Source organism: Excalfactoria chinensis, chromosome 31 (assembly GCF_039878825.1).
Source record: "Excalfactoria chinensis isolate bCotChi1 chromosome 31, bCotChi1.hap2, whole genome shotgun sequence".
NCBI classification, from domain to species: Eukaryota; Metazoa; Chordata; class Aves; order Galliformes; family Phasianidae; genus Excalfactoria; species Excalfactoria chinensis.
The window spans coordinates 849,253-870,582 of record NC_092855.1 but is presented as its reverse complement, the minus strand read 5'-3'; the positions used below and the strand labels follow the sequence as shown (position 1 = coordinate 870,582).

Sequence of the window (21,330 nt, the reverse complement as noted above, 5' to 3'; positions counted from 1 at the left end):
CAAAAAAGGGGTTTCACGGGCGTTCCGAACAGCTCTGGCAGCTTCTCCCCACGCTGCTCCCACCACGGCCGCGGGCAGATGGAAGCACAGCCAGGCAGATCTGAGTCACATCCTTCCTCAGGGGTGAATTTCGATCGCTTCAGATCACATTTTCTCCGCCTCGACTGGTCTGAGGCTCGGCCCCTCCATCAGGATACGGCCCCCATGGCTTTGGGGGCGGTGGGGGCCACACAGAGCAATGCTTTCCCCCCATTCAAGAGCCGGGATCTCAACCCCAGAGCCGGGATCTCAACCCCAGAGCCATCAGCAGAGCCCTGCAGGACCCAGACCTTCAAGCAGAGGATGAGGAATGATGTGGGTATATGCGAGGCTGGAGCCAGCCACGGGCACGGCGAGGGTTGGAGAGAGTCCCCAGACTGGCAATGGGGCAGCAGAGACTCTCAGACCACAGGGGTTGGAGGGACAGAACTGGGGCTGCCACCACAGGGGAAGGACTGAGCTGGGAAAGGAATTGAACTCCCATTGGAAAGAAGCCCCAGACGCTGCATTGTGGCTGAGCTACGCAGCTGTTAACCCAACCCAAAGGGCTGAAACACGGCCGAGGTGAGCTGCAGGGATCCACATTGCACTCATCACAGCCGGGATCCATCAAATCCCCACCATGCAGACAGGGGGCTCTGGTCCCATCCATCCTGGATCACGGCTGTTCTCTATCCTGGAGGGAGAAAGCATCCTTATTGGTTCTTATTGCCAGGAACAGCATTAAAATAGAAGTCCCTGCACACACACACACGCATCACATCAGCTTCAGCAGCACAGAATGAGGTGGCTGTGAAATTAAACCCGAGGCTGAGCTGCAAATGGCACCAAATAGGAGGAGAAGAAGCAGAAGCCAGTAATGCTTTGGAGAGGAGAATCCCCTCACAAGGTGACCCAGCTGCAGCACGGAGGTGTTGCATGGATTGGATGGAGGCATTGCATGGATTGAGATCCAAAGGACGGGTGGCACTTTGCCTCTCCCCGGTGCCATCGTTTCCACTCCAGGAATGCTTCTTTCCATTGCTGGAGCTGCTGTGGGTTTGTTTCTCTTGGGGCTGTTTGGCTCCGTCCATCCAGTTCTTGTTTGCCATCCAGTTCTTGTTTGCCATCCAGTTCTTGTTTGCCATCCAGTTCTTGTTTGCCATCCAGTTCTTGTTTGCCATCCAGTTCTTGTTTGCCATCCAGTTCTTGTTTGCCATCAGCTCTCCAGCCCAACACCAAGACCTTCCCCACACTCCATGCATCCATTTGATGCTCCTGAGAGCAGCGTGGCTTCCAGCTGGGCTCCCAACCTGCAGCAAATTCAAACCCACAGCACTGAGATCCATTCACTTCAGAGCTGCTTTCTCTGCAGCATCCAAAAGCCTTGCCCTGCACCCAGCACCTTCAGCAGGGCATTCCAGCTCTTCTTTGTGCCTTAAAGGGGCATTGCTGCTCATCTGGATGTAGCAACAACAGGCAAGAGAGCGGAGCAAAAACCAACTGTTGGCTGCTGGTTTAAACCTGAGCTGTTTTCTCCTCCTGCTTGAAGCTCAGCTCCTTGAAGCAGTGAAGCCGCTCTGGCTTAGCAAAGGTGGAGGAATGGGAGCACGACAGTGCAGTGATTTCCCTCCATCACATCATGCATTGCAGAGCCTCGCTGGTCGAGGATGTGGGTGCTGCCCTCCTCCTGTTTTACTATCAGAGCAGTGGAACAGCTCCAGGCTGGATACCACTCCAGGCAATGCAAACAACCTTCAGAGCACAGAGAGCCCCAGATCTCCTCCTACCACCGGTCCTGAGCTGGACGAGCTGCATTTGAGCACATCTGTGCCAGGAGCAGAGCGAGAACAACACATAGATGTCAACCTAGATGTTACTTCTACGAGTGCACAGCCCTCCTGGTTCGCCTCACAGAGCCTCCAGTGCTTACTCACGTGCCAAAGGCAACATCAGCAGAGGGGGAAAACGCAGCTTGTAGATGGACTTTGCTATTTCCCCAGCCAGGCTTTGGGTTCCTCCATCCCTCCCAGGCACTTCTCAGAGCAGCCCGTGATGACTAAAGCGAAGCGAGGCACCGTTCTTTCTCTCTGGCCCAAAAAGGGGGTGAGCAGGGATTGAAGCTAAAGGTCAATTTTAGCCTTTAGGAAGTTGAAATAAAAATAAAGCAGCCAAGAGTCAAACCGGGGCTGAGAACAAAATCCTTTCTCCTCCATAGAAAGCAACAGAGGGGTGAGGCCATTTCCCCAAGCCTCTTCCCTCCAACAAAGCCTGCTCGTATAAAGCACAGCAAACCCCATCCGCATCCCCTGGCTCCTCCATAGAACCACAGCTACTCCAGGAGCCCAAAAACGCTTTCATTGCATCTGAACCATTTGGCTTTGAAGCCTCATACACAGAAAGCCAACCCCTCCTTGTCTCCCACTGCAGGCTCTCGTGCCTTCCCGGCCTCCTCTCTTCCCCCACTGCAGCAGAAGGTGCCACATTTGCCATCCACTGACTCAGCTTTTACGCTTCCCCACTTGTCAGCCTGGTGTGAAGGCACCGCATCCATTACGAGGGGCAGCTCTGGCTCCTCAGCCCCAGGAAACACACAGAGAGCAGCTCTGCCTCTTCCCACCCCCCCAACCTTAACTCCCATTCCCTCCCAATGGATATTATTCCCAGATCCACAGCTTGAAGGGCTTCCCCCAGTCAGGGAGCAACGTCAGAATGAGATCTCACGAGGCAAAGAGACTTAAGAGAGCAGCTTTTGCTCCTAAATTCTCCTCCAAATGGCCTGGCCATTGGCTGGGCTCTTTGGGATGACAGCATCTAAGGATGCAACAGACCTGAAGGCTCCGTTGTCTGCCATCTTCACTGCAGCTCCATCAGCCCACAAGGAGCCCATCGGCCACCAGAGTCGGGGTGCAAGACCCCCAAATGCAGCAGCTCATCAGCATCAGCCTCAGCCTCAGCTTCAGCCTCAGCATCAGCATCAGCCTCAGCATCAGCATCCCTACAGCTGCAGGCCAGGCCAGAGCAGAAGCAACAGGCAGAGCCTCACCTCCACCTGGGAGGGAAATCCTCCTATTCTTAACATGTTTTATTTGTCAAGGGGCAATCGTTGCTTTACGTGGGGTAATTAAAAAAGAAAAAAATACCTATTCAAGCTGCCGTGAAAAATCTTCCAAGGGAGGAGGGGGAGGAAAAAAAGGAAATGACAAAATGAAGGCTACAAAAAGAAAGGAGCATTAAAAAATGAAGGGTGGGGGGAGCTGGGAAAGGGATGGACCCAACTATGCCTTTTCCCTTTGGTAACTCAGGCCCAAAGGTGAATGGCAGCCTAAGGAAGGACTCCTGGCAGCACAGTGTGGCCCCAATAGCCTTTAGGGTAAGGGGCCCCTCAGGGGACCACGTGGGGGCACCCCCGGGGGTCTCTGAGCTGGCCTGGGGGGGAGGGGGACTCTCTGATAGCCGTATGGTGGGGGGCGAGGGGGGCCGTTGTATCCATGGGGAGGCATCAGTGGAGGAGGGCCGCGCATCCCGTGGTGAGGCATGGGGCCGGGGTGACCTGTGGGGAGAGCAGAGCTGTTAGCACCCACTGTGGGAATAGGCAGCCCTCCCCACACCCACCCCATGCCCACGGGTTGGGGAACTCACCTGCAGACTAAAAGGGCTGATGGAAGCTCCAAGCATCAGCCTGGGCCCTCTGAGGGCTGTACATGTAGGGCTGCCCCACTCAGTTCACCTTCACCCCATGGCACTGTGTCCCCCCATCACAGGGGTGACCCCACAACTCAGCTCTCAGTGGCATCATTCCGGGCCCACAATCTGATGATGGGTTTGATCTCATCCACAGCCCCTCTGAGTGGTGACAGCAGCCCAGCCTCTCAGTGCCAAGCTCCAAGGGGACAACGAGGCCAACGCTGCCCCTCGCTCCCCTCCTATAACCCCCAGTACGACTGATGGACACACAGGTCTCAGGAATCCCCCCCTTTTGGCAAAGCCCAATTGACATCTCCCCTCAGGAAATGGGCAAAGCCATCAGACAGCACAGTGCACACCCTGCAGGCAAAGCCCTGCATCCCCACAGACACAAGAAAAGCCCTGGGAAACCCCACCAAGCAGCACAGAGCCGCCAGGTCCTGCTCTGAGATACATCACTGCGAGGAGACCACCCTTCCCACCCCCATTAAGGAAGGGGTGATGGAGGGCACAAGGCTGAGGCAAGCACTGAACTTGACCAAGGGTCTGACCAACACAAAGCCACATGTGTTGCCTTTTGCAGACACCTACTTACCCATAGGTGACCCAAAATGGGGTCCTCTCGGCGGCATACCCATGGGTGGGGGGCCGGGGTGAGGCATGCCGGGTGGGGGCCGGGGAGGGGGCTGGCCTGCAGAGCCTGGAGGTCCTGGGTGGTGCTGGCCCATCCCGGGTGGGCCGTGATGTACCTGCATGGGAGGCATTCCTGTGGGGACAAAGGGAGCTCACAGTGAGGGCAGGATCTCTCTGCTGCAGCCCGTGAGGCTGCGTGGTTGGAACATCAGGTATAGAAAATGGGCCTGGCAACAGAAACACTGAAATCAGAACTTTTTCCCCTTTTTAAAGCCGATGCAAAACGGCTTTTATTTTTTGCCTTGAAAACCACAGAGTCAGGACCGTATATGCTGCTCATTCCCCCAGTACTACAGGGCTAAAAATGGAAGGGAATCAAAGAAACATTTTGTTCTTGTGCCTTGAATTAGCTCCCGCCTAGCAGAGCTGCAGGCTGTGCTGTTCACACTTCACCTATTAGTTTTACACCAGAGGAAAATGAGGATGGTTTGGAGTCTCATCGACATCCTTCAAGCCAGAACAGCACCGGGAACCTGAAAAGCCCGTGCTGCAATGGCCTGTGCCTTCCTGTACCACAGAGGCGATGCTTGTTTTGATGCCTCTCGTGAGGAAACTATTTCCTACACCACCAAAATGCCTTTTATAAAGCCCGCTCCAAGCTATTTCTGGCACAGCTTAGAACAGGCAGAAGAGAAACCCAAGAGCAGCACAGCTGACGTGACATACTTGCTCCTACGCAGACTCTCTCCCCTGTTTTTTTTCCTGGGGAGGAGAACAGCCACCAGGCTGCAGAGAGCAAGATCTTATGGAAAGATCCAGCCAGCACATAAACAAATGCAGCCCAGGGCATTCAGACTCTTTAGCACTGAGCAACACCAGCGTCTCAGCAGCTAACCGGGGTACCCCCCTGCCCTGTCTGCCTGCTCCACCAGGGCTGTAACACACTCAGTGCCTTCCAGACAACAGCAGTAATTCTCTCCTTGTTGTACAGAAGGGAAACCTCGTGGGAGAAACCAGAAGAAGGGGGTGATTTACCCAAGGCCATTCAACAGCATTAGAGGTTCTGCACCTCCTGAGCTCAGACACCTACCTGGGTGGTGCATGCCGCCCGGTGGGAAGGCGTGTGGGTGAGGTGGGTGCCCTCCGGCGGGTGCAGCCCCAGTAGGGGGGCCGGGGGCACCGGCTCCAGGTGGCATTGGTGGGGGTGGCATAGCAGGAGGCATACCAGGAGGCATTGCTCCAGGAGGTGGAACCGGTGGAGGGAATGATCCTGGAGGTGGGAGACCTGAAAAGAGAGAAGCAGTGAGGATTTGTTTCAGAGCAGAAGGATGAAAAACAAGCACAAAGAGTCCCAGACAAATGGGAAGGAGGTGAAAACACAACAAGCCACAGCAAATGGGAAAAGCCAACAGACTGAAGCTCTGGGATCCATCCACTCCATACTGGGAAAGCACAGGCTGAGCTGCTGCAGGATGAGAAGAACTCCTCAGGATCACGGCCTTGCAATCATGCAGGGCTTTGTGCTGCCAGCAAGCACATCCATGTGGTGCACTGCTGCTGCACTGAGCACCCACACATGGAACACAGCCTTCCAGCTCTGCCCAGCTCCAGGAACAGCAAACAGCTGATGCAAGGTGAGGCTGCTTCCACAGACCCCAAAGCAATGACAGACACACGCTGAGCACTGTTTTCAACCTGATATGGCCATACCCACCTGGAGGGGTGACGCCAGGTCCCAGAGCTGTGACCACAGGGGTGGGGACAGACGGAGGAGGGGGAGCATCAGCAAACAGCTGGTGGGGCCGATCTGCCTGAGAGAGTGGATTCTGGGCTGCCAGGAGCCTCTCGGCAGCTGAGCCGTGCCGTTCGCCTTTGGAATCCTTCTTGAAGGCATAAGAGACAGTGATGGGCCTGTTGCAAAGGTACTGTCCATTCATGGCCTCGATGGCAGCATCAGAAGCGTCAAAGCTGGCGAAGTTGATGAAGGCGTAACCCTTTGAATTGCCCGTATCCGGGTCCCGCATGATCTTGGGTGTCTGTAAGATGACCCCGAAGGCGCTGAAGGTGTCATACAACAACTTCTCGTCGATTTCAGGGTCCAGGTTGCCTATGAAGATGTTGGCCCCCACGTCCAGGTTCTTGTTGTGAGCCGAAGCTTTGTTCACTCGGATCGGCTTCCCGTACAGTTTGATCATATTCATGATCTTAATGGCGTAATCCGCGTCCTCCTCGCTCAGGAACTCCACGAACCCATAGCCTGCAACGTGACCCCACATCAAAGCTTTAGGTCAGGGCACAAACCTTACACTGCAGCCTGCAGGCACCAACCCCCATCACTCCCACACTGAGCCCAATGCTATCCCACGATGAAGGCCCTGCAAACCTCCCACCCTCACCTCCCATCCCACAACAACCCCTCGCTGTCCACACAGCCCCACATGCCCCATATACATCATTCCATCCCACATCATTCCATCCCATGCTTTTAATACATCATTCCATCCCATGCTTTTAATACATCATTCCATCCCATGCTTTTAATACATCCTTCCATCCCATGCTTTTAATACATCATTCCATCCCATGCTTTTAATACATCCTTCCATCCCATCCCGTGCTTTTTAGGGGCGCCCACCACTCACCCTGGTGCTGCCCTGTGACTCGATCCTTGGGCATGTGGGTGTTGACCACGGGTCCCGCTTGCAGGAAGAGCTCCCACAGCAGCGGCTCGCTGACCTTCTCATCCAACCCCCCCACGTACACGGTGGCATCTGGAACGGAGCAGAAAACAGACTGAACTGGAAGCCCCCAAAGCCTTGAGAGCTCGATAATGAAGATACAGGAGGGTGCGTGGCCCTTTAAACGGGCCTACACATCACCGGAACCACGGCCTAAACCGGGAAGGCCGCACGGCCCTTCCACCTGCCGGTGACCCACACAACTCCACACAGACAACCACCCGCTCGCCCTCAGCACCCCAAACGTCCCCCCCACCGACTCGCCCTCCCGTTGCAGCCCCCCCTCCTCTCTCCTCGGGCAGCCTCTCACTGCTCACCCTGGTTCCTCTCCGAGATGGGCCCCGCCGCCATCTTGGCCCGCTCCCTCCCACGCGCCGCCGACGCGACGTAACGCGACGCAACGCGACGTAAAGCGACGCAACGCGACGTAACGCGCCTCAGCCTCACGCCGTGACGTCACCGCGGCCGCCAACCGGAAGTGGCGTTGGCGCCTGAGGGCGGCCGCCATGTTGGCTTAGAGACGGAGCGGCCTACTCCTCACCCCTCCCCTTCTGTCGCGATATTCCCCCCCCCACGCCTCGCCCAACCGCGACATCCCCCAGCTGTCGGGCCCCCCTCCAGTGGCAGCCACACGCCGTTGCCTGCAGAACGCTGTGCTTTAATAGGTAAATACAAACAGCACTGACACAAGGCCCAGCCTCCCTTCATTTAGCCACACTGTGGGGCCGGGCTCTGAACCCCACAGGCCCCACAGCGCTGATCTGCCCTGAGCCGTGGCAGGGAGGGACCCCAGAGCTGCTGTGGGGCCTCCAGAGATGCGGCCCCATAGAGCTGTGGGACCCATAAAGCCACAGGGCCCAAAGAGCTGGGGTCCCCCCCAAAAGTCCCAAGCATTAAAGGGCCACAGGCCCCAAAAAGCTGCGATCCCACAAAGGCTCCAGGCTGCCCAGAAAAACGCAGGCAATAAGAAAGAGCCTCATAAAGCCCCAAGGCCCCAAAAAATGGTGGTTCCCCTTCCCAAAAAAAAACAGGCCCCAAAGAGCTACGGGTCCCAGCATGGAGCAAAAGGCAGCAGAGGAGCCATATGGGGAAGCATTGCTTATGGGGGGGGGCACATCCCTCCACATCCCCCAGACCCCAAGGGATGAGGCCATCCCTGCAGTGTAGCCCCTCAGGGGGGCTCCCACCCCCAGGGCCCCCCAGGACCCTCACCGTGAGGGTGCCAGGGGGCTGCTGGTGGGCTCGGTGTGGGCCCCATCCTGCTGCCATGCATGGAGCTTGTCCTGCAGCAGTGCCAGCTCCTCTGCTAGTAGGGCCGGGCATGGGGCCAGGCGGCCATGCTGTGTGTGGGGGGGTATATGGGGTCATGGTGGGGCCCTGCAGGGTCGGGATGGAGGTATGTAGGGTTGGATGGGCACATATGGGGTTGGGATGGAGGCATGTGGGGGTGAGATGGACACAAGGGGTTGGATGGAGACATACGGGGTGGGAATGGATGGATGAATGTGGGGTTGGGATGGTCACACATGGGGTTGGATGGACAAATGTGGGGTTGGATGGGCACAAATGGGGTTGGGAGGGACACTCATGGGGGTCAGATGGGCACGTGGGGTTGGGAGGGATGAATGTGGGGTTGGATAGGCACATATGGGGTCGGGATGGACACATATGGGGTCTGGATGGATGAATGTGAGGCTGGGTTGGTCACAAGTGGGGTTGGATGGATATGTGGGGTTGGGATGGATATATATGGGATTAGGATGGACACAAGGGGTCGAGGGTCCCCCAGCCCTATTACCTGAGCCTCGGGCAGCCCCCGCAGGTAGCACCGTCTCCAGAGCCGCACAGAAGGTCCTGCAGCACAGGGCAGCAGCAGCCCCCGGGGGGGGGCAGGGATGGGGTCACCCCCCCGATCAATGAGGGTCTCCAGGGAGGGGGCCCAACGAAGCAGGCGAGGGGGGGGACGGCCGCTCCGCCATGGGAAGGGCTGTGGGGTCAGCGAGCCCTTGGACAGAGCCAGCACAGCCCCATTGCTCGACCCTAACCAGGCACTGGGAGGCTGGGAAATAGGATTAAATGGGTTAGGGGCTGTTGGGGGGGGGGGAACACAGCAGTTGGGGTGCAAAGGGAAATGGGGGAATAGGGGAAAAGCGGAGGTTAGGGGGCAATGGGGAGGGAAAGCAGCAAATGGGATTAAAGGGGGAAGGAAGGGGAAATGGGGAGAAAACAGCCATTGGGATAAAGAAAGGGGTGCTTAAAGGCGGCCCCCCCAGCCCCACTCACCGTGTTCTGGGGGTCCACAGCATCGGGGGTCCCCACAGGGCCGGGGTCCCATGCTGGGTTCTGGAATCGTGCCCGCTGCTGCCGGCTGTAGCGCAGCCCCCAGGCCCAGATGGGGGGCAAACGACACACAGAGCTGCCCTGGGGGGGGTCCCAGCGGCCACTCACGGGGGTGTAGGTCTGGGTGCGAGGCTGCTGCTGTGTGGGGACAAGGGGGAGTCAGCCCCAAAGTGGGGCTGTGTAGGGCATGGGGAGATTGAGGCGTGTGTGGGGATGGGGAAAGTGGGGCAGGAGGTGGGGAGGAATGGGGTGAGGGGGGGGGAAATGGAGAAGGAGAGGGGAAACTGAGGCAGGAGAAGGGGAAACTGAGGTATGTATGGGGACGTTAAGGCACAGGGATGGGGAAACTGCAGCAGAAGAGGGAGAAATGGAGCAGGAGAGGGGGAAACTGAGGCCCCATATGTGACTCAGTTTCCTCCCCACCTCAGCTTCCCCTCTCCTACCCCATTTTCCTCCCCTTCCTTCTCCAATTCCTACCCCAGAGGGGGGAAATGGGGCAGAAGGGGAAACTGAGATGGGCAAGGGGGGAAATTGAGGCACATAAGGGGAAGCTGAGACACAGGCAGGAGGAAACTGAGGCACTTGGGGGGGAAACTGAGGCACTGGGGGGGAGAAACTGAGGCTCACCACCCCACCACGGCCCCGTTGCCTTTGGCAGCTGAAGAGGAAGGTGCTGCAGTAGGGCAGGAAGGTGCCGTCATGCAGGGCCAGCAGATACGCCTCGGTGAAGCCAAACGCTGCAGGGAACTGCTGCAAGAGCTGCCAGGTGCAATCCAGGAACAGCAGGAAGACGGGAGACTGCAAGGTATGTAGGGAGGGGGGGGGGTTTAACATGGGTGTCACCCCCAGGGAGGTGATATGGGGATGGTACCCATTGGGGGGTGATATGGGGGGGGGATTTAGGGTCGTCACCTCCTCACGGGGGCTGTCCCGGTGCAGCCCGAGGCGCTGTGGGAAGGGGTGCCCCGCTGCCACCCACTCACGCTGCACCAAGCTCTGGAAGCCATGCAGGCTGCGTGCGTGGGGGTCCAACAGCAGCTGCACCAGTGAGGCCAGTAAGCAGCCCAGATCCCGGTCTGATGGCTCTGGGATAGAAGGGGGGGGGCAAGCAGAGAGGATGAGGGGGCTCCATTGTGACCCCCCACCCCAATGCCTTTCTATCCCAGAACCCCCTACCCTGGTGTCCCCCCCACCACAGCGCCTCCCACCTTGCTGTCTCCCCACCCCGGTGTCCCCCACCCCAATTTCCTTCCCACTCCAACTCCCCCTCCCACTAACATCCCCCACCCTGCTCTCCCCTCACCCCATTGTTCCTCTTATCCCACTGTCCCTCCCCCCCCCCGATGCCCCCCACCCTTACCCTGCAGGACAACAGAGCATCGTCTCCCTGCCAGCAGCGATGCCACCTCCACAGCTTTCCTTAGGCAGGCTCTGGGGGTCAGGAGGGGAAAGGGGGGGGGGGGGTCAGCACTCCCCAAAACGACCCCACTGCCTCCTTTTGGGGGGGGGGGGCTCCATTGCCATCAAGATGCTCCCCCATCCAATGCAGCACTTTAGAATGCTGAGATTGGGTTTGATTTGGGTGTCCCCCAACCAAAGCAGTGCCCCGATACATTGAGATTGGTTTGGGAGCCCCCATAGTGGGGGGGTTTTAGGGTTACCCCCCCCCCACCCCAAACCTCACCGGACGTGCTCCAGCCACCGTGTCCCTTCCAGCGCTGACAACCACTTCTCATCAGCTGCTGCTCCTGGTTTGGATGGAGCCGGGGGGAAATGAGACAGTGAGAACAGACCCTGCCCCCCTCCCTGCCCCCCCCCCAATTCCTGTGACCCCCCCCCCCTCTCACCAGGCAGGCACAGTGCCCGCAGCCTCAGATGTGCCAGCTGGATGTCGGGGGGGGTGGGCAGCTCAGCGGTGTCAGCCAGCACACAAGGCCTGCATCCAGCACCCAGCAGCACCTCCAGGCACCTAAAGTGGGGAGGGGGCCATAACAACACCCTGCGTGGGGCCAAACACAGTGACCCCCCCCCTCTCCTTACCCAAGCTCCCCCCCCATGATGGGGTTTACCTGATGTCCTCACTGCCCGGCTCCGAGGCTGCGTGGAAGCTGGCGGCTCTCAGCAGGTCGCTGCCATTTGGGTGGTGCCAGCACAGCCGCTGTGTGCAGATGGGACCCCCCCCCACGTCACCCCCTTTAGCCCCCCCCAACCTCATCACCCCCCCCCCCCCCCTTCCTCACCCCACATCCCATCACTCACAGCCACGCGGCGCTCCTGGAAGTGGGCAAACGTCCTTTTGAGGTCGTGGTCCAGCAGCGCGTTGGGCACCCACAGGTAGCGGGGAAGGCTGCAGGCAGGAGTGGGTGGGGGTCCCACATGGGGGGGGCACATCCCACCCCCCCCTCCCCTATAAACCATACCCACCTGGGGGCCATATCGAAGCGCTCATTGACGGCGCTCACCCTCCAGCCCGCTGCCCCCAGGCGCTGCAGCTCCCGTTCCCAATCCTGGAGGCTCTCAAAGAGCAGCGTATGGGGGGAGCCTTCCTCCTCATCCTCCTCATCCTCATCTCCCATCGTGGCATCCACGTGGCTCCCCTTATCCCCCGGCCACGTGGCCGTCTCCCGTGCTTGAGCAATGGCGTTGGCCACCTGTGGCAAGGAGTGAGGGCTGGGTACTGCGACCCCATGTGTGCCCCCCCAACCCCATCCTCAACCTCATCCAGTCCCATTGTGGCACCCATGTGGCTTCTTATTATGGTTGCATCCCTGTCCTCATCCAGTCCCATCTCAGTGCGTCCCAGTCCCATCCAGCCCCATCCCAGGGCACCCCAACCTCATCCCAATCCCATCAGCCCCATCCCAGTCCCATCCAGCCTCATCCCAGTCCCATCAGCCCCATCCCAATCCCATCAGCCCCATCCCAGTCCCATCAGCCTCATCCCATCTGCATCCCCGTCCCCATTCACTCTTACCCTGATCCCAACCCAGTCCTGTCCCAGTCCCATCCTATTCCCATCCCATCCCGACCCCAACCTGTCTACATCTTGACCCCAAGCTGACAGCATCATCGCCCCTATTCCAGCCCCCACACAGCTGCATCCCAATCCCATCCCAGTCCTAACCAAGTGGCATCCCAGCCCCATCCCATCCCCATCCCAATCCTAACCAAGCTGCATTCCAGCCCCATCCCAATCCTAAACTGCATCCCAATTCCATCTCATCCCCATCCCAATCCTAAAATCCATCCCATCTCCATCCTAAGATCAATCCCATCCCCATCCCAATCCTAACCAAGCAGCATCCCATCCCCATCCCACATCCCAATCCCCATCCCACATCCCAATCCCCATCCCACATCCCATCCCACATCCCCATCCCCATCCCCATCCCACATCCCAATCCCCATCCCACATCCCAATCCCCATCCCACATCCCCATCCCCATCCCACATCCCCATCCCCATCCCACATCCCAATCCCCATCCCACATCCCCATCCCCATCCCCATCCCACATCCCAATCCCCATCCCACATCCCAATCCCCATCCCACATCCCAATCCCCATCCCCATCCCACACTTTATGCCATGGCTTTGGCCACCTGCAGCACAGAGCTCGGGGCTGACACCATCAATGAGCCCCCACCCCAAACTCCATCCCTCCACCCACCCACCCAGCTCTCACCCTGCAGCCCTGCAGCCCCAACCCGTTCTCCGGGAAGTGGAAGCTCAGCAGACGGAAATCCCTGCAGAACAAAGCCAGCTCCTCGGGGATGAAGGTGAGGCTGGAGGCGGCCGTCAGCACCGTGGGTTTGCTGAAGCTGCTGCCTGAGGAAGAGCAGGGTGATGGGAGGGGTGGGGGGAGGGTTGTGGCCATTAAACCCCCCCCCCACAAACACCTCCTGGGTCATGAAACCCCCCAACCCCAACCCCGTCCCCTACCTGCTACCAGTGTGCGGATGCAGCGCAGCGCCACGCTGTAGTCGCTCTGCAGGAAGGGGCTGAAGCTGGGGGGCTGCAAAGGGGGGGGGGGGATGATGGGAGGTGGTCTGGAACCCCCCCAGGGGGCAGTGGGGCAGCCACAACCCCATCCCATATCCCAGGGTGAAAGGGGCAATGGGGCAATGGGAGTCAGATCTGAGGAGTGGGTTGTGGGGGCAGGAAGGGGGTGTAAGAAGGGATGGGATCATATTGGGGTCGGGGTGCACTCAATGGGATCACACTGGGGTCAGGGTGCCGTCAATGGGATCCCATTGGGGTCGGGGTGCCGTCAATGGGATCACATTGGGGTCAGGGTGCAGTTATGGCCAGTCTCAAATGCAGCTGGGCTGGGATGCTGCAGGTGTAGGACCAGGATAGGATCAGGGTAGACACATCCAGGTAGGGGTGGATGCAGCTGGGATGGGGTTAGGGATGCAGACAGCTTGGGGTCAGCTGGGATGGGGGATGGATGGGGGTGGGATGGGAGCTGGGTCAGGGTGTGTGAAGATGATTGGGGTCCAGGAGGCAGCCGGGCTGCAGCGGGATAGAGAGCATGAATGGGGTTGGGGTTGCATTAGGACACAAGGGGATGGGGACAGGAATGGGATGCAGGTGGGAAAGGGTCAGGTGCAGCCGCTTGGGGTCAGGGGGTGGGCAGCCTGGGGTCGGGATGCAGCTGGGATGGGAGCAGGATGGGACCAGGACGGGACCAGGATGGGATGGACAGCGATGCAGACGGGACCGGGATGGAGCATGGATGGGTCCGGGATGGGGTGAGGACAGCGGGGATGGGGCCGGGGTGGGAGCGGGGAGGAGTGGGGGGGGTATGAGGGGTGTTTGGGGGGGGGTCCGCGATGTCCCCACCTGAGCTCCGGGCACGAACAGCACCCGGACGTTGGTGCAGATCAAAGTGCCCCGCACGGAACCGCCCGCCCCGCGGTACCGAACTCCCCGGGCCGCCTCCAGAACCACCTCCCCTATGGGACGGGACGGGATGGCACGGGACCCCCCAACACGGCCGGGTCGGTGCCCCCCCCATAACGCAGCTCCCCCCACCCCCTACCTGGCAGCACGGGGAGGACCGAAAGGCCGCCGGGCTCCGCGCTCATGGCGGAGGACTTTGCCCGCATAGCCCCGCCCGGACCCCCCCGCGGCCCGCACGGCACTGCCCGGGAGGGGGGGGGGGCGGGGCGGGGCGAGGGGCGGCTGTTAAACCCGGTGTGGGTTCAATTCCCCCCCCCCCCCCATAAAGGGCGCTGGATGCGGTGCTGCAGGTTGTTGAGTCCCGCAGGGCTGCGTGGTGTTGGGGGGGGGGGCTGTAACTCCCTGTGTGCCATAAGGGTTATGTGGGGGGGGAGGGGCTGAAGTTCTATTGGGGGGGGGGGGGGAGGGGGTGCAGTTTCCCCCACCCTAAAACGTTATAAGGTGCTGGGGGGGGGGTTGCAAAGCTCTGTGAGTTCTATATGGGGTTGGGGGGGGGGGGGGGTGGATTACCCCCACCCCATAAGGTTGTATGGTGCTGGTTAGTTGGGGGGGGGGGTCCCACAGCTGGCACCCAAATAGGCTGTTATGGTGCTGTCTGAATCCCATAAGGGATATGTGCTGCTCCCAGCGCCCCAATAGGTTGGTGTGGAGCATCACATGCATCTCCCTGACCCCCATACGGTGCTGCACAGGGGGGACACAGCTCCTACATCCCATAAGGGACGGATGCTGCTGCACCCCACATATCTAACACCCCCCCTCCCCCCTTTTATCCCCCACAGCCTTTCGAAGACCCCCACCATGAACCTCAGAGGCCGCAGCTGCTCATCTCACGCGGACCCCGATGTTGCACCTGTAGGAACAGGGCACATATGGGGCCCTGTTGGGGCCGTGGCTGCGACGCTGCACAGAACAGAGTTATTTCCTGCGGGCTGAGCCAGGGCCAGCAGCCAAAGCGGAGGGTCAGCCCAGGATACAACGTGGTCCAGCAGCTCCAAGCAGCTCCCAGGTTGGGTTCTATGGGGGTTATTGGGTTTGGGGGGGGGGGTCTGACCCCAACACGGAGCAGGTTCGCCCCCCCATTGCTTGTAGGGCTGCAGCTGCCCCCCTTTTCTCCTCCTGCTGTGTGTTATGGGGCCGGGTTGAGGTTGTGCTCTGAGCAACCATCATGGGGAATGAGAATCCCATATTAAAAGGTGAATGAGAAACAGCCCCGAATTCTCTATGGGAAGAACCGTTCGGTGCCCAGCAGAGGGAAATCAGCTCCAATGAACGGGAATAAAACCCCATAAGCTCAGAGCTGGGGGGGGGGTTCAGCCCCGCGGCGCAGGAAGGAGGCGGGCGTTAAGAACAGCCTTTATTATCAATGGGGGCCATGGAAGCAGATAGGAGTGGGTACAGCCCGATACGGTACAGCTTTATTGGGGGGGGGGGGGGTCAGCCTGCAGGTCCTCCAACCACACTTAAAGCCCCCCGGCCCCATTGCAGAGAAACAGCTTGGTGTGTGTGTGTCCCCCCCCAGAAGGAGCTGCTCTCCCTCCAGCCCCATTCACCCCATTCATTAACGTGGGGGTCCCATTCATTAACGTGGGGGTCCCATTCATTAAGATGGGAGCCCTATTCATTAACGTGGGGGTCCCATTCATTAACATGGGGGTCCCATTCATTAAGATGGGTGTCCCACTCATTCACCTTTAAATACCCTTTAAATGAGAACCCCATTTAGCCTGCAGGTTGGTTTGTTTGGTGTCCCCCCCCCCGGTTCTGTTTGCAATCAAAGCTATAAGAACCCCACACAGAGCAATAAGAAAAGCAGAGCAGGCTGAGGAAGGTCCTGCACTGCACACCCTACACCCCAACAGTGGGGTCACAGCCCTCAGCCCCCCCATATCAACCATGAATAGGGCACAGAGCATCCCAATGCAATGACAGCCCACCCAGCTCCTATACTGACCCTGAATGGGGCATCCCAATGCAATGAGAGCCCACCCAGCCCCTATACTGACCATAGATGGAGCATCCCAATGCAATGAGAGCCCACCCAGCCCCTATACTGACCATGAATGGGGCATCCCAATGCAATGGGAGCCCACCCAGCCCCTATATTGACCCTGAATGGGGCATCCCAATGCAATGGGAGCCCACCCAGCCCCTATATTGACCCTGAATGGGGCATCCCAATGCAATGAGAGCCCACCCAGCCCCCATACTGACCATAGATGGAGCATCCCAATGCAATGACAGCCCACCCAGCCCCCACACTGACCATGTGCCATCCCCATAGGGGCAGATGCTGTGCCCCAAATGAGACCCCATTGGCGCAGCCATTCCTTCACGTGGCTCCCAGCCGACCCCCATTGGGCTGAGCAGCAAAACCCCACTAGGAAAACCCCAAAAGAACTCCCTGCTATTTACAACCAGCTGAGCCCCAACACTGCTCTAATGGGGAGGGGGGAAAGGTCCAAAGTCCTGTGGGATCTCAGCCATGAAATGAGCAGAACCAGTTATCGGAACCAAGCCTTAATGGATCCGTATCTTAATGGATCCATAAGGCTCCGGGGTAAGTACACTTGGATACTCACTGCTCAGTCCTCCCCATGAAGGGGAATTGCATAGTTGGATTATTGGGATTCTAACAAACAACGAGGATGGAACGTGGTTTAAAGCTCGGAGTTACCGGCACAAACTCATCTTTTATTTTCCACGTGCTCAAAACTCGGAACCTCTTTTTCTCTCTTTTTCTCTCTCTTATACAACAGAACCGGGCTGAGGATTTGAGCCCAGTTTGGGACCTTCGGATACAAAAAGGAATCTGTGCAAACATCGCAGTGTTGAATCACAGCCCCCCCCCCCTTTGTGAGCTGGGGGGGGGGGTAAAAAGGCCGGGACCCCCCCCCCCCCCCCAATATCGCATCTGAGAGTTGACGGGTTCGCTTTCCTTGACCCCCTTTTTGTTTTGTTTTAGCCCTGTTATCAAAAGAAAAACAACCAAAATAGATCGATTTAATATCACTCAGCCTAAAGGTCAGTTAAACGTGGCTCAGCAAAATGGAGCCGGAGTTAATTCTATTCAGCAGAACAGAGGTAGTACGGAAGTAGCTTTGCTCAAGTAGAAAGTTATCGCGTGGATCCGCCGAGGGCTGGAAGCTTATGGGTGGCGTTACCTCCCCGATGCCGCGAGGCTCCGGCCTCAATCCTGCTCCATAAGCTGCAGGTATTGCTGGTGAGGCACCCACCTCCTGTCCATCATCCCTGTACCGCCAATGGCTGCTGGGGGGGGGGGGAAACTCAACCCCATTCAGTGCTGAGACACCCCCCCCTCTGTCTCCATCCCCCTCCCACCCTCCTGAAGAGCTTAAAAAGAACCAGCATTTAAAAACCCAGAGCCCAGTTTGGATGGGGGGGGAAGAGGGCGAAGCTCTGCCTGGTGCTGAAGGCGCCGAGCCATCCGATGGGCTCCGAACCCAAACGAGAACGTCCCCATTCCGACCGCGTTGTTCTCAGTACAGGGAGAAATAAAACAGATCGTCGTCGTAGGAAAGTGTTAAAAAAAAAAACCAAAAAGAAAGGAAAAATGAATCATCTCTTGCGTCGAAAGGGCTGCGGCTTTTCCTTACTCGGATGGTGGGAAGCGCTGATGAGCAGCGAGGCGGCCTCGGGGGGCTCCAGCCGAAAGCTTTGGTTTGGGATACAAATGGCTTGGAAGCCCCTTCCACCCCACAGCTCCCACCTGAGCGCAGCCCACATTGACCCCATCAGACCCTTCAAGGCCTAAAGGGGGCTCCGCTCCTCCCAGCCTGGATCACCTCCGTCAGCCCACCCCCCTCCTTCCAGCCAAGGAGAGGAGCGTTGGGGACAAACCACGCCGTTATTATTGCTCTCCCCACGTGCCGCAGGTCTCAGAACCTGTGCACCAACGCCTCGCGCTCTTTACGCTTCAGCTCCTCTTTGTAACAACAGGAGCAGAAATTCCCAGTCTCCGGATGCCCGTAAAAGCTGCAGTTTGGCTGCTTGCATTTGGGCTGTTGGATGCTATAAAGAACCCTCCCTCTTGTTTTATCTACCGGCGTCCCCTTCGACGGGCCGTCCTGCTCCACGTACTCCCGGTAACCGTTGCTGTTGTGCTGGGGGGGAACGACGCAGGCGGGGGCTTCACACTCAGTAGGGAAGTTGGGGTGAACGTCCATGTCCGTGGGGGAGAACCTTCCCACGTGGGGAGGCTGCGGCCGTGCCTGGCTGCAGTGCCGGGGCAGGGTGGCGTAAGGGGGGAGGCTGCAGGACCCCCCCGCTACCTGCCGCCGACCCTCATGGTAACCAGGGGGGTGAGACCCTTCTGTGCTGCTGCTGCTGCTGACCACTGAGGGCCTGGGGAAGGTGAAGACGCCCGAATAGCTGGAGGGAAACGCGGCCATTTTCGCCCCGATGGCCAAATCCGGGCTGTGGATGGTGTAGGCTGGGGGGGGCTGGGGGTACACGGGGCCGTGCAGCGCTTCCTCGCCCCTCGCTTCCACCTCCAGCTTCTTAACAGGGGCTGCGTTCCCCAGCGCCTTCTTCTCAGCCTCTTTTTGCTTCTGCTCGGCCAGGAAACGCTCCTCGGCATCCAGGAGGTACTGCTGGATCATCTCCTCCTGGTACTGGTGCCGATGGCCCGTCTTCAGGTGGCCGGCAAAGATGAACTTGCGCTCCCCCTGCATGGCAGCGCGCAGGATGCTGAGGCTCAGCCGCACGTCGTTGCTGTACTTAGAGGGGTCTGGGGGCTTCTCATTGGCTGCTTTACCCGTGCAGCTCTTCTCCCCAGGCACTGAAAGGTCACCCTGGGAGGATTCCTCTTTGCTGCCTTTCCTCGTCTTCAAGGATCCCTTCTTCTTCTTCTCCAGGGTGTCCCCCTGCCCGTTGCTCACACCTCCCTTGATGGTTTTGCTGTGCATCAACCCGCCCATATTCTTTTTAAGCTTACTTCCCAAGGTCTTGCCGAAGCTGCCCAGCTTATTGGCCACCGAGTCGGCCCGTTTCTTCTCCTTTTCCTTCTCCTTTTCTCGCTCTTTCTTTGGTTTCTCTTTGTCTTTGCAGCCCTTGCTGCCCCCGTTGCTTGCTGAGCTGCTGCACACCGACTCCTTGTCTGACTCTCCAGACTCTGCAGCCGAACGGGCATCGTCCCCTGCTGAGGCTGTGGGTGATTCTGGCTGGGCCAAAGGAGCCTGGAAGAAAGAAACCACACATCAGGATGGGCACACAGAGGGATGCGCAGAGCTGTGCATCACATTGGGGTGAAAAGGGGAAGAAAACAAGCTTGAAAAGCTCTACACAAACAAAAAAGGCACGTGCAGCAAAAAAAACAACAGGTTGTTTGTCTGCTCGGAGCAACGTCAGCATCACGTCAGTAATGCCAGGAGGTGACTTCAACCTGCACCAGGGTGGTGTGAATAATTCAGTGGCAAAGAGAAACGCTCCTCGTCTCTTACCTGCGTGTCGCAAGGCAACGTGATCCATTTCACATTCATGTAGCTGTGCAGCAAGTGCAGCTTTGCTTCCAGCGACAGCGTCACGCTGAAATGGAAAGACCAGCGTTAGGAGGTTCCCATCCATCGGCTCCGAACCCCTCCAAGGAGATATTTGTGTCTCTTAAACCTGCCCTGAGCTTGAATATGCTCCGACCTCCATTTCCTAACCTGAAGTTGGATGATGGTGGGCAAGTTGTTCTCCCAGCTCTGGGTAATTTCTGGCTCCATAAGAGGAAATTTGCTCCCACCAAAGGATGATGAGGTTTGCCCACAGCCTGAGCCCAAAATAGGACGGTGCTGCCTGCAGGCTGCCCTCCAACCCCAGAGCCCACAGAGCTTCCTTAAACACAGGGCTGGAAAAATACACCTTGTTTTGTGTGTCTGCAATAGCAGCTGCTCCTCCTTTGCTTCTCAGTTATGAGCTACGTCCGATGGGAACCTCTCTATAACATTTGGAGCCATCAGCTCTTACCATGAGCTGGTCAGACACCGTTATCCCACCCTATTCTATCACTATCCCATGATATTCTATCGTTATCCCACCCTGACTGTTCTATCACAGACTCCCCACATAAGGAAGGAAGTGCTGCACTGTGACTTGCTCTGTGCCCCATCACCAACCTGGCCAGCTTGACGTTGTCACTGTCATCCTTCCCCCACTGCCAATCCTTCCCAGGATCCACTGCAAAGTGCACGGGGAGCAGCTTATGCTCAGAGTCTGTCAGGGGGATCACAGCTGCACAAGGAAGAGAACAGAAAAGGCTTTGAACGCCCGCGAGGATGGGATTTGCCATGTACAAGTGACAGAACCTGCCACTTCAATGCTGCATCTCTCATCAGTCCCCACAGCTGCAGCTGACACGGAGCCTGACGTCCATCTCCAGCACAGCCCCCCCCCCATGTAAATCCAGCTCTCCCTTCATCCTGTCACACCAAAGCACGGGCTGCATTCAGAATGCAAACGGTTTAATCGCACACCTTGATCTTTCGTGGGCTCCTTCTGCTCCATGGATACCAAGGCAGAGAAATGAGCTTGGTCATACGCCAGTACCAATGGAGAACGGTGACATTTGTTGGCTGGGACTTCCAAAGGCAGGTAGATACCTCCAAAGGGAATAGGGGCGAAGGCTGGAATGAAAACAGGCTGATTAGTTTTCACAACAGGTTCAAGAGGGAAGGTTTGTTTATACTGAAGGTGCCCCAGAACCGGCTGCTGGTTTCACTTTGAGGTTTAACCTGTGATTCTCTATCGACTCGAGGGACCCCTCCCCCAAAGCAGACGCTCATTTAACACCAGGAGAAAAAACAGTCACCAAATGAATCTTGTGTTTTCTATGAAAGCTTTTTTCTTCACTCCTCCGCAAAAGAAACAAGTGAAGTTTGCACCCAGAACGATGGTAAATTAATTCATCTTCTCTGGCAGGAAATTAAGCCTGGTAATGGAAAACA

General features: G+C 58.0%; 3 protein-coding genes and 1 long non-coding RNA gene across 10 annotated transcripts in view; 1 reads left to right on the top strand and 3 right to left on the bottom strand.

Annotated features, from left to right (window-relative positions):
* Positions 1–3,085: 3,085 nt before the first annotated feature.
* Positions 3,086–7,523, bottom strand: SF3B4 (splicing factor 3b subunit 4). Its single transcript, XM_072358516.1, has 6 exons — positions 7,394–7,523; positions 6,981–7,109; positions 6,053–6,595; positions 5,429–5,623; positions 4,301–4,471; positions 3,086–3,571 (listed from the first exon to the last, which is right to left on the bottom strand). Exons 1-6 carry the CDS (start codon positions 7,425–7,427, stop codon positions 3,387–3,389), a joined length of 1,257 nt encoding a protein of 418 aa, XP_072214617.1. The 5' UTR covers positions 7,428–7,523; the 3' UTR covers positions 3,086–3,386.
* A 96-nt stretch (positions 7,524–7,619) lies between these two features.
* On the top strand, positions 7,620–17,272 carry LOC140263575 (uncharacterized). The gene is made up of 5 exons (XR_011905923.1): positions 7,620–7,741; positions 10,075–10,221; positions 13,108–13,194; positions 15,163–15,389; positions 17,140–17,272. It is a non-coding gene; the product is annotated as an uncharacterized lncRNA (long non-coding RNA).
* MTMR11 (myotubularin related protein 11) lies at positions 7,721–14,587 on the bottom strand. 6 transcript variants are annotated; one of them, XM_072358502.1, is made up of 15 exons: positions 14,460–14,573; positions 14,261–14,373; positions 13,358–13,430; positions 13,101–13,243; positions 11,841–12,067; positions 11,676–11,763; positions 11,486–11,574; positions 11,264–11,385; positions 11,101–11,164; positions 10,777–10,847; positions 10,329–10,501; positions 10,044–10,214; positions 9,360–9,554; positions 8,875–9,135; positions 7,721–8,453 (listed from the first exon to the last, which is right to left on the bottom strand). In XM_072358502.1, exons 1-15 carry the CDS (start codon positions 14,524–14,526, stop codon positions 7,785–7,787), a joined length of 2,526 nt encoding a protein of 841 aa, XP_072214603.1. In that variant the 5' UTR covers positions 14,527–14,573; the 3' UTR covers positions 7,721–7,784. The 6 variants fall into 6 exon arrangements, with proteins under 6 accessions (XP_072214603.1, XP_072214608.1, XP_072214604.1 ...); XM_072358507.1 differs by having other exon boundaries at positions 7,721–8,416; XM_072358503.1 differs by lacking the exon at positions 14,261–14,373 and having other exon boundaries at positions 13,101–13,239; positions 14,460–14,587.
* Positions 15,795–21,330, bottom strand: part of OTUD7B (OTU deubiquitinase 7B) — a 26,894-nt gene continuing 21,358 nt past the window's right edge. For both annotated transcript variants that reach the window (XM_072358500.1, XM_072358501.1), the window contains exons 9-12: positions 20,860–21,009; positions 20,503–20,617; positions 19,843–19,927; positions 15,795–19,578 (exon numbers count right to left, since the gene is read on the bottom strand). In XM_072358500.1, coding sequence (XP_072214601.1) covers positions 18,280–19,578; positions 19,843–19,927; positions 20,503–20,617; positions 20,860–21,009 — 1,649 coding nt within the window. In that variant the 3' untranslated portion in view covers positions 15,795–18,279. The remainder of the gene's footprint in view (positions 19,579–19,842; positions 19,928–20,502; positions 20,618–20,859; positions 21,010–21,330) is intronic.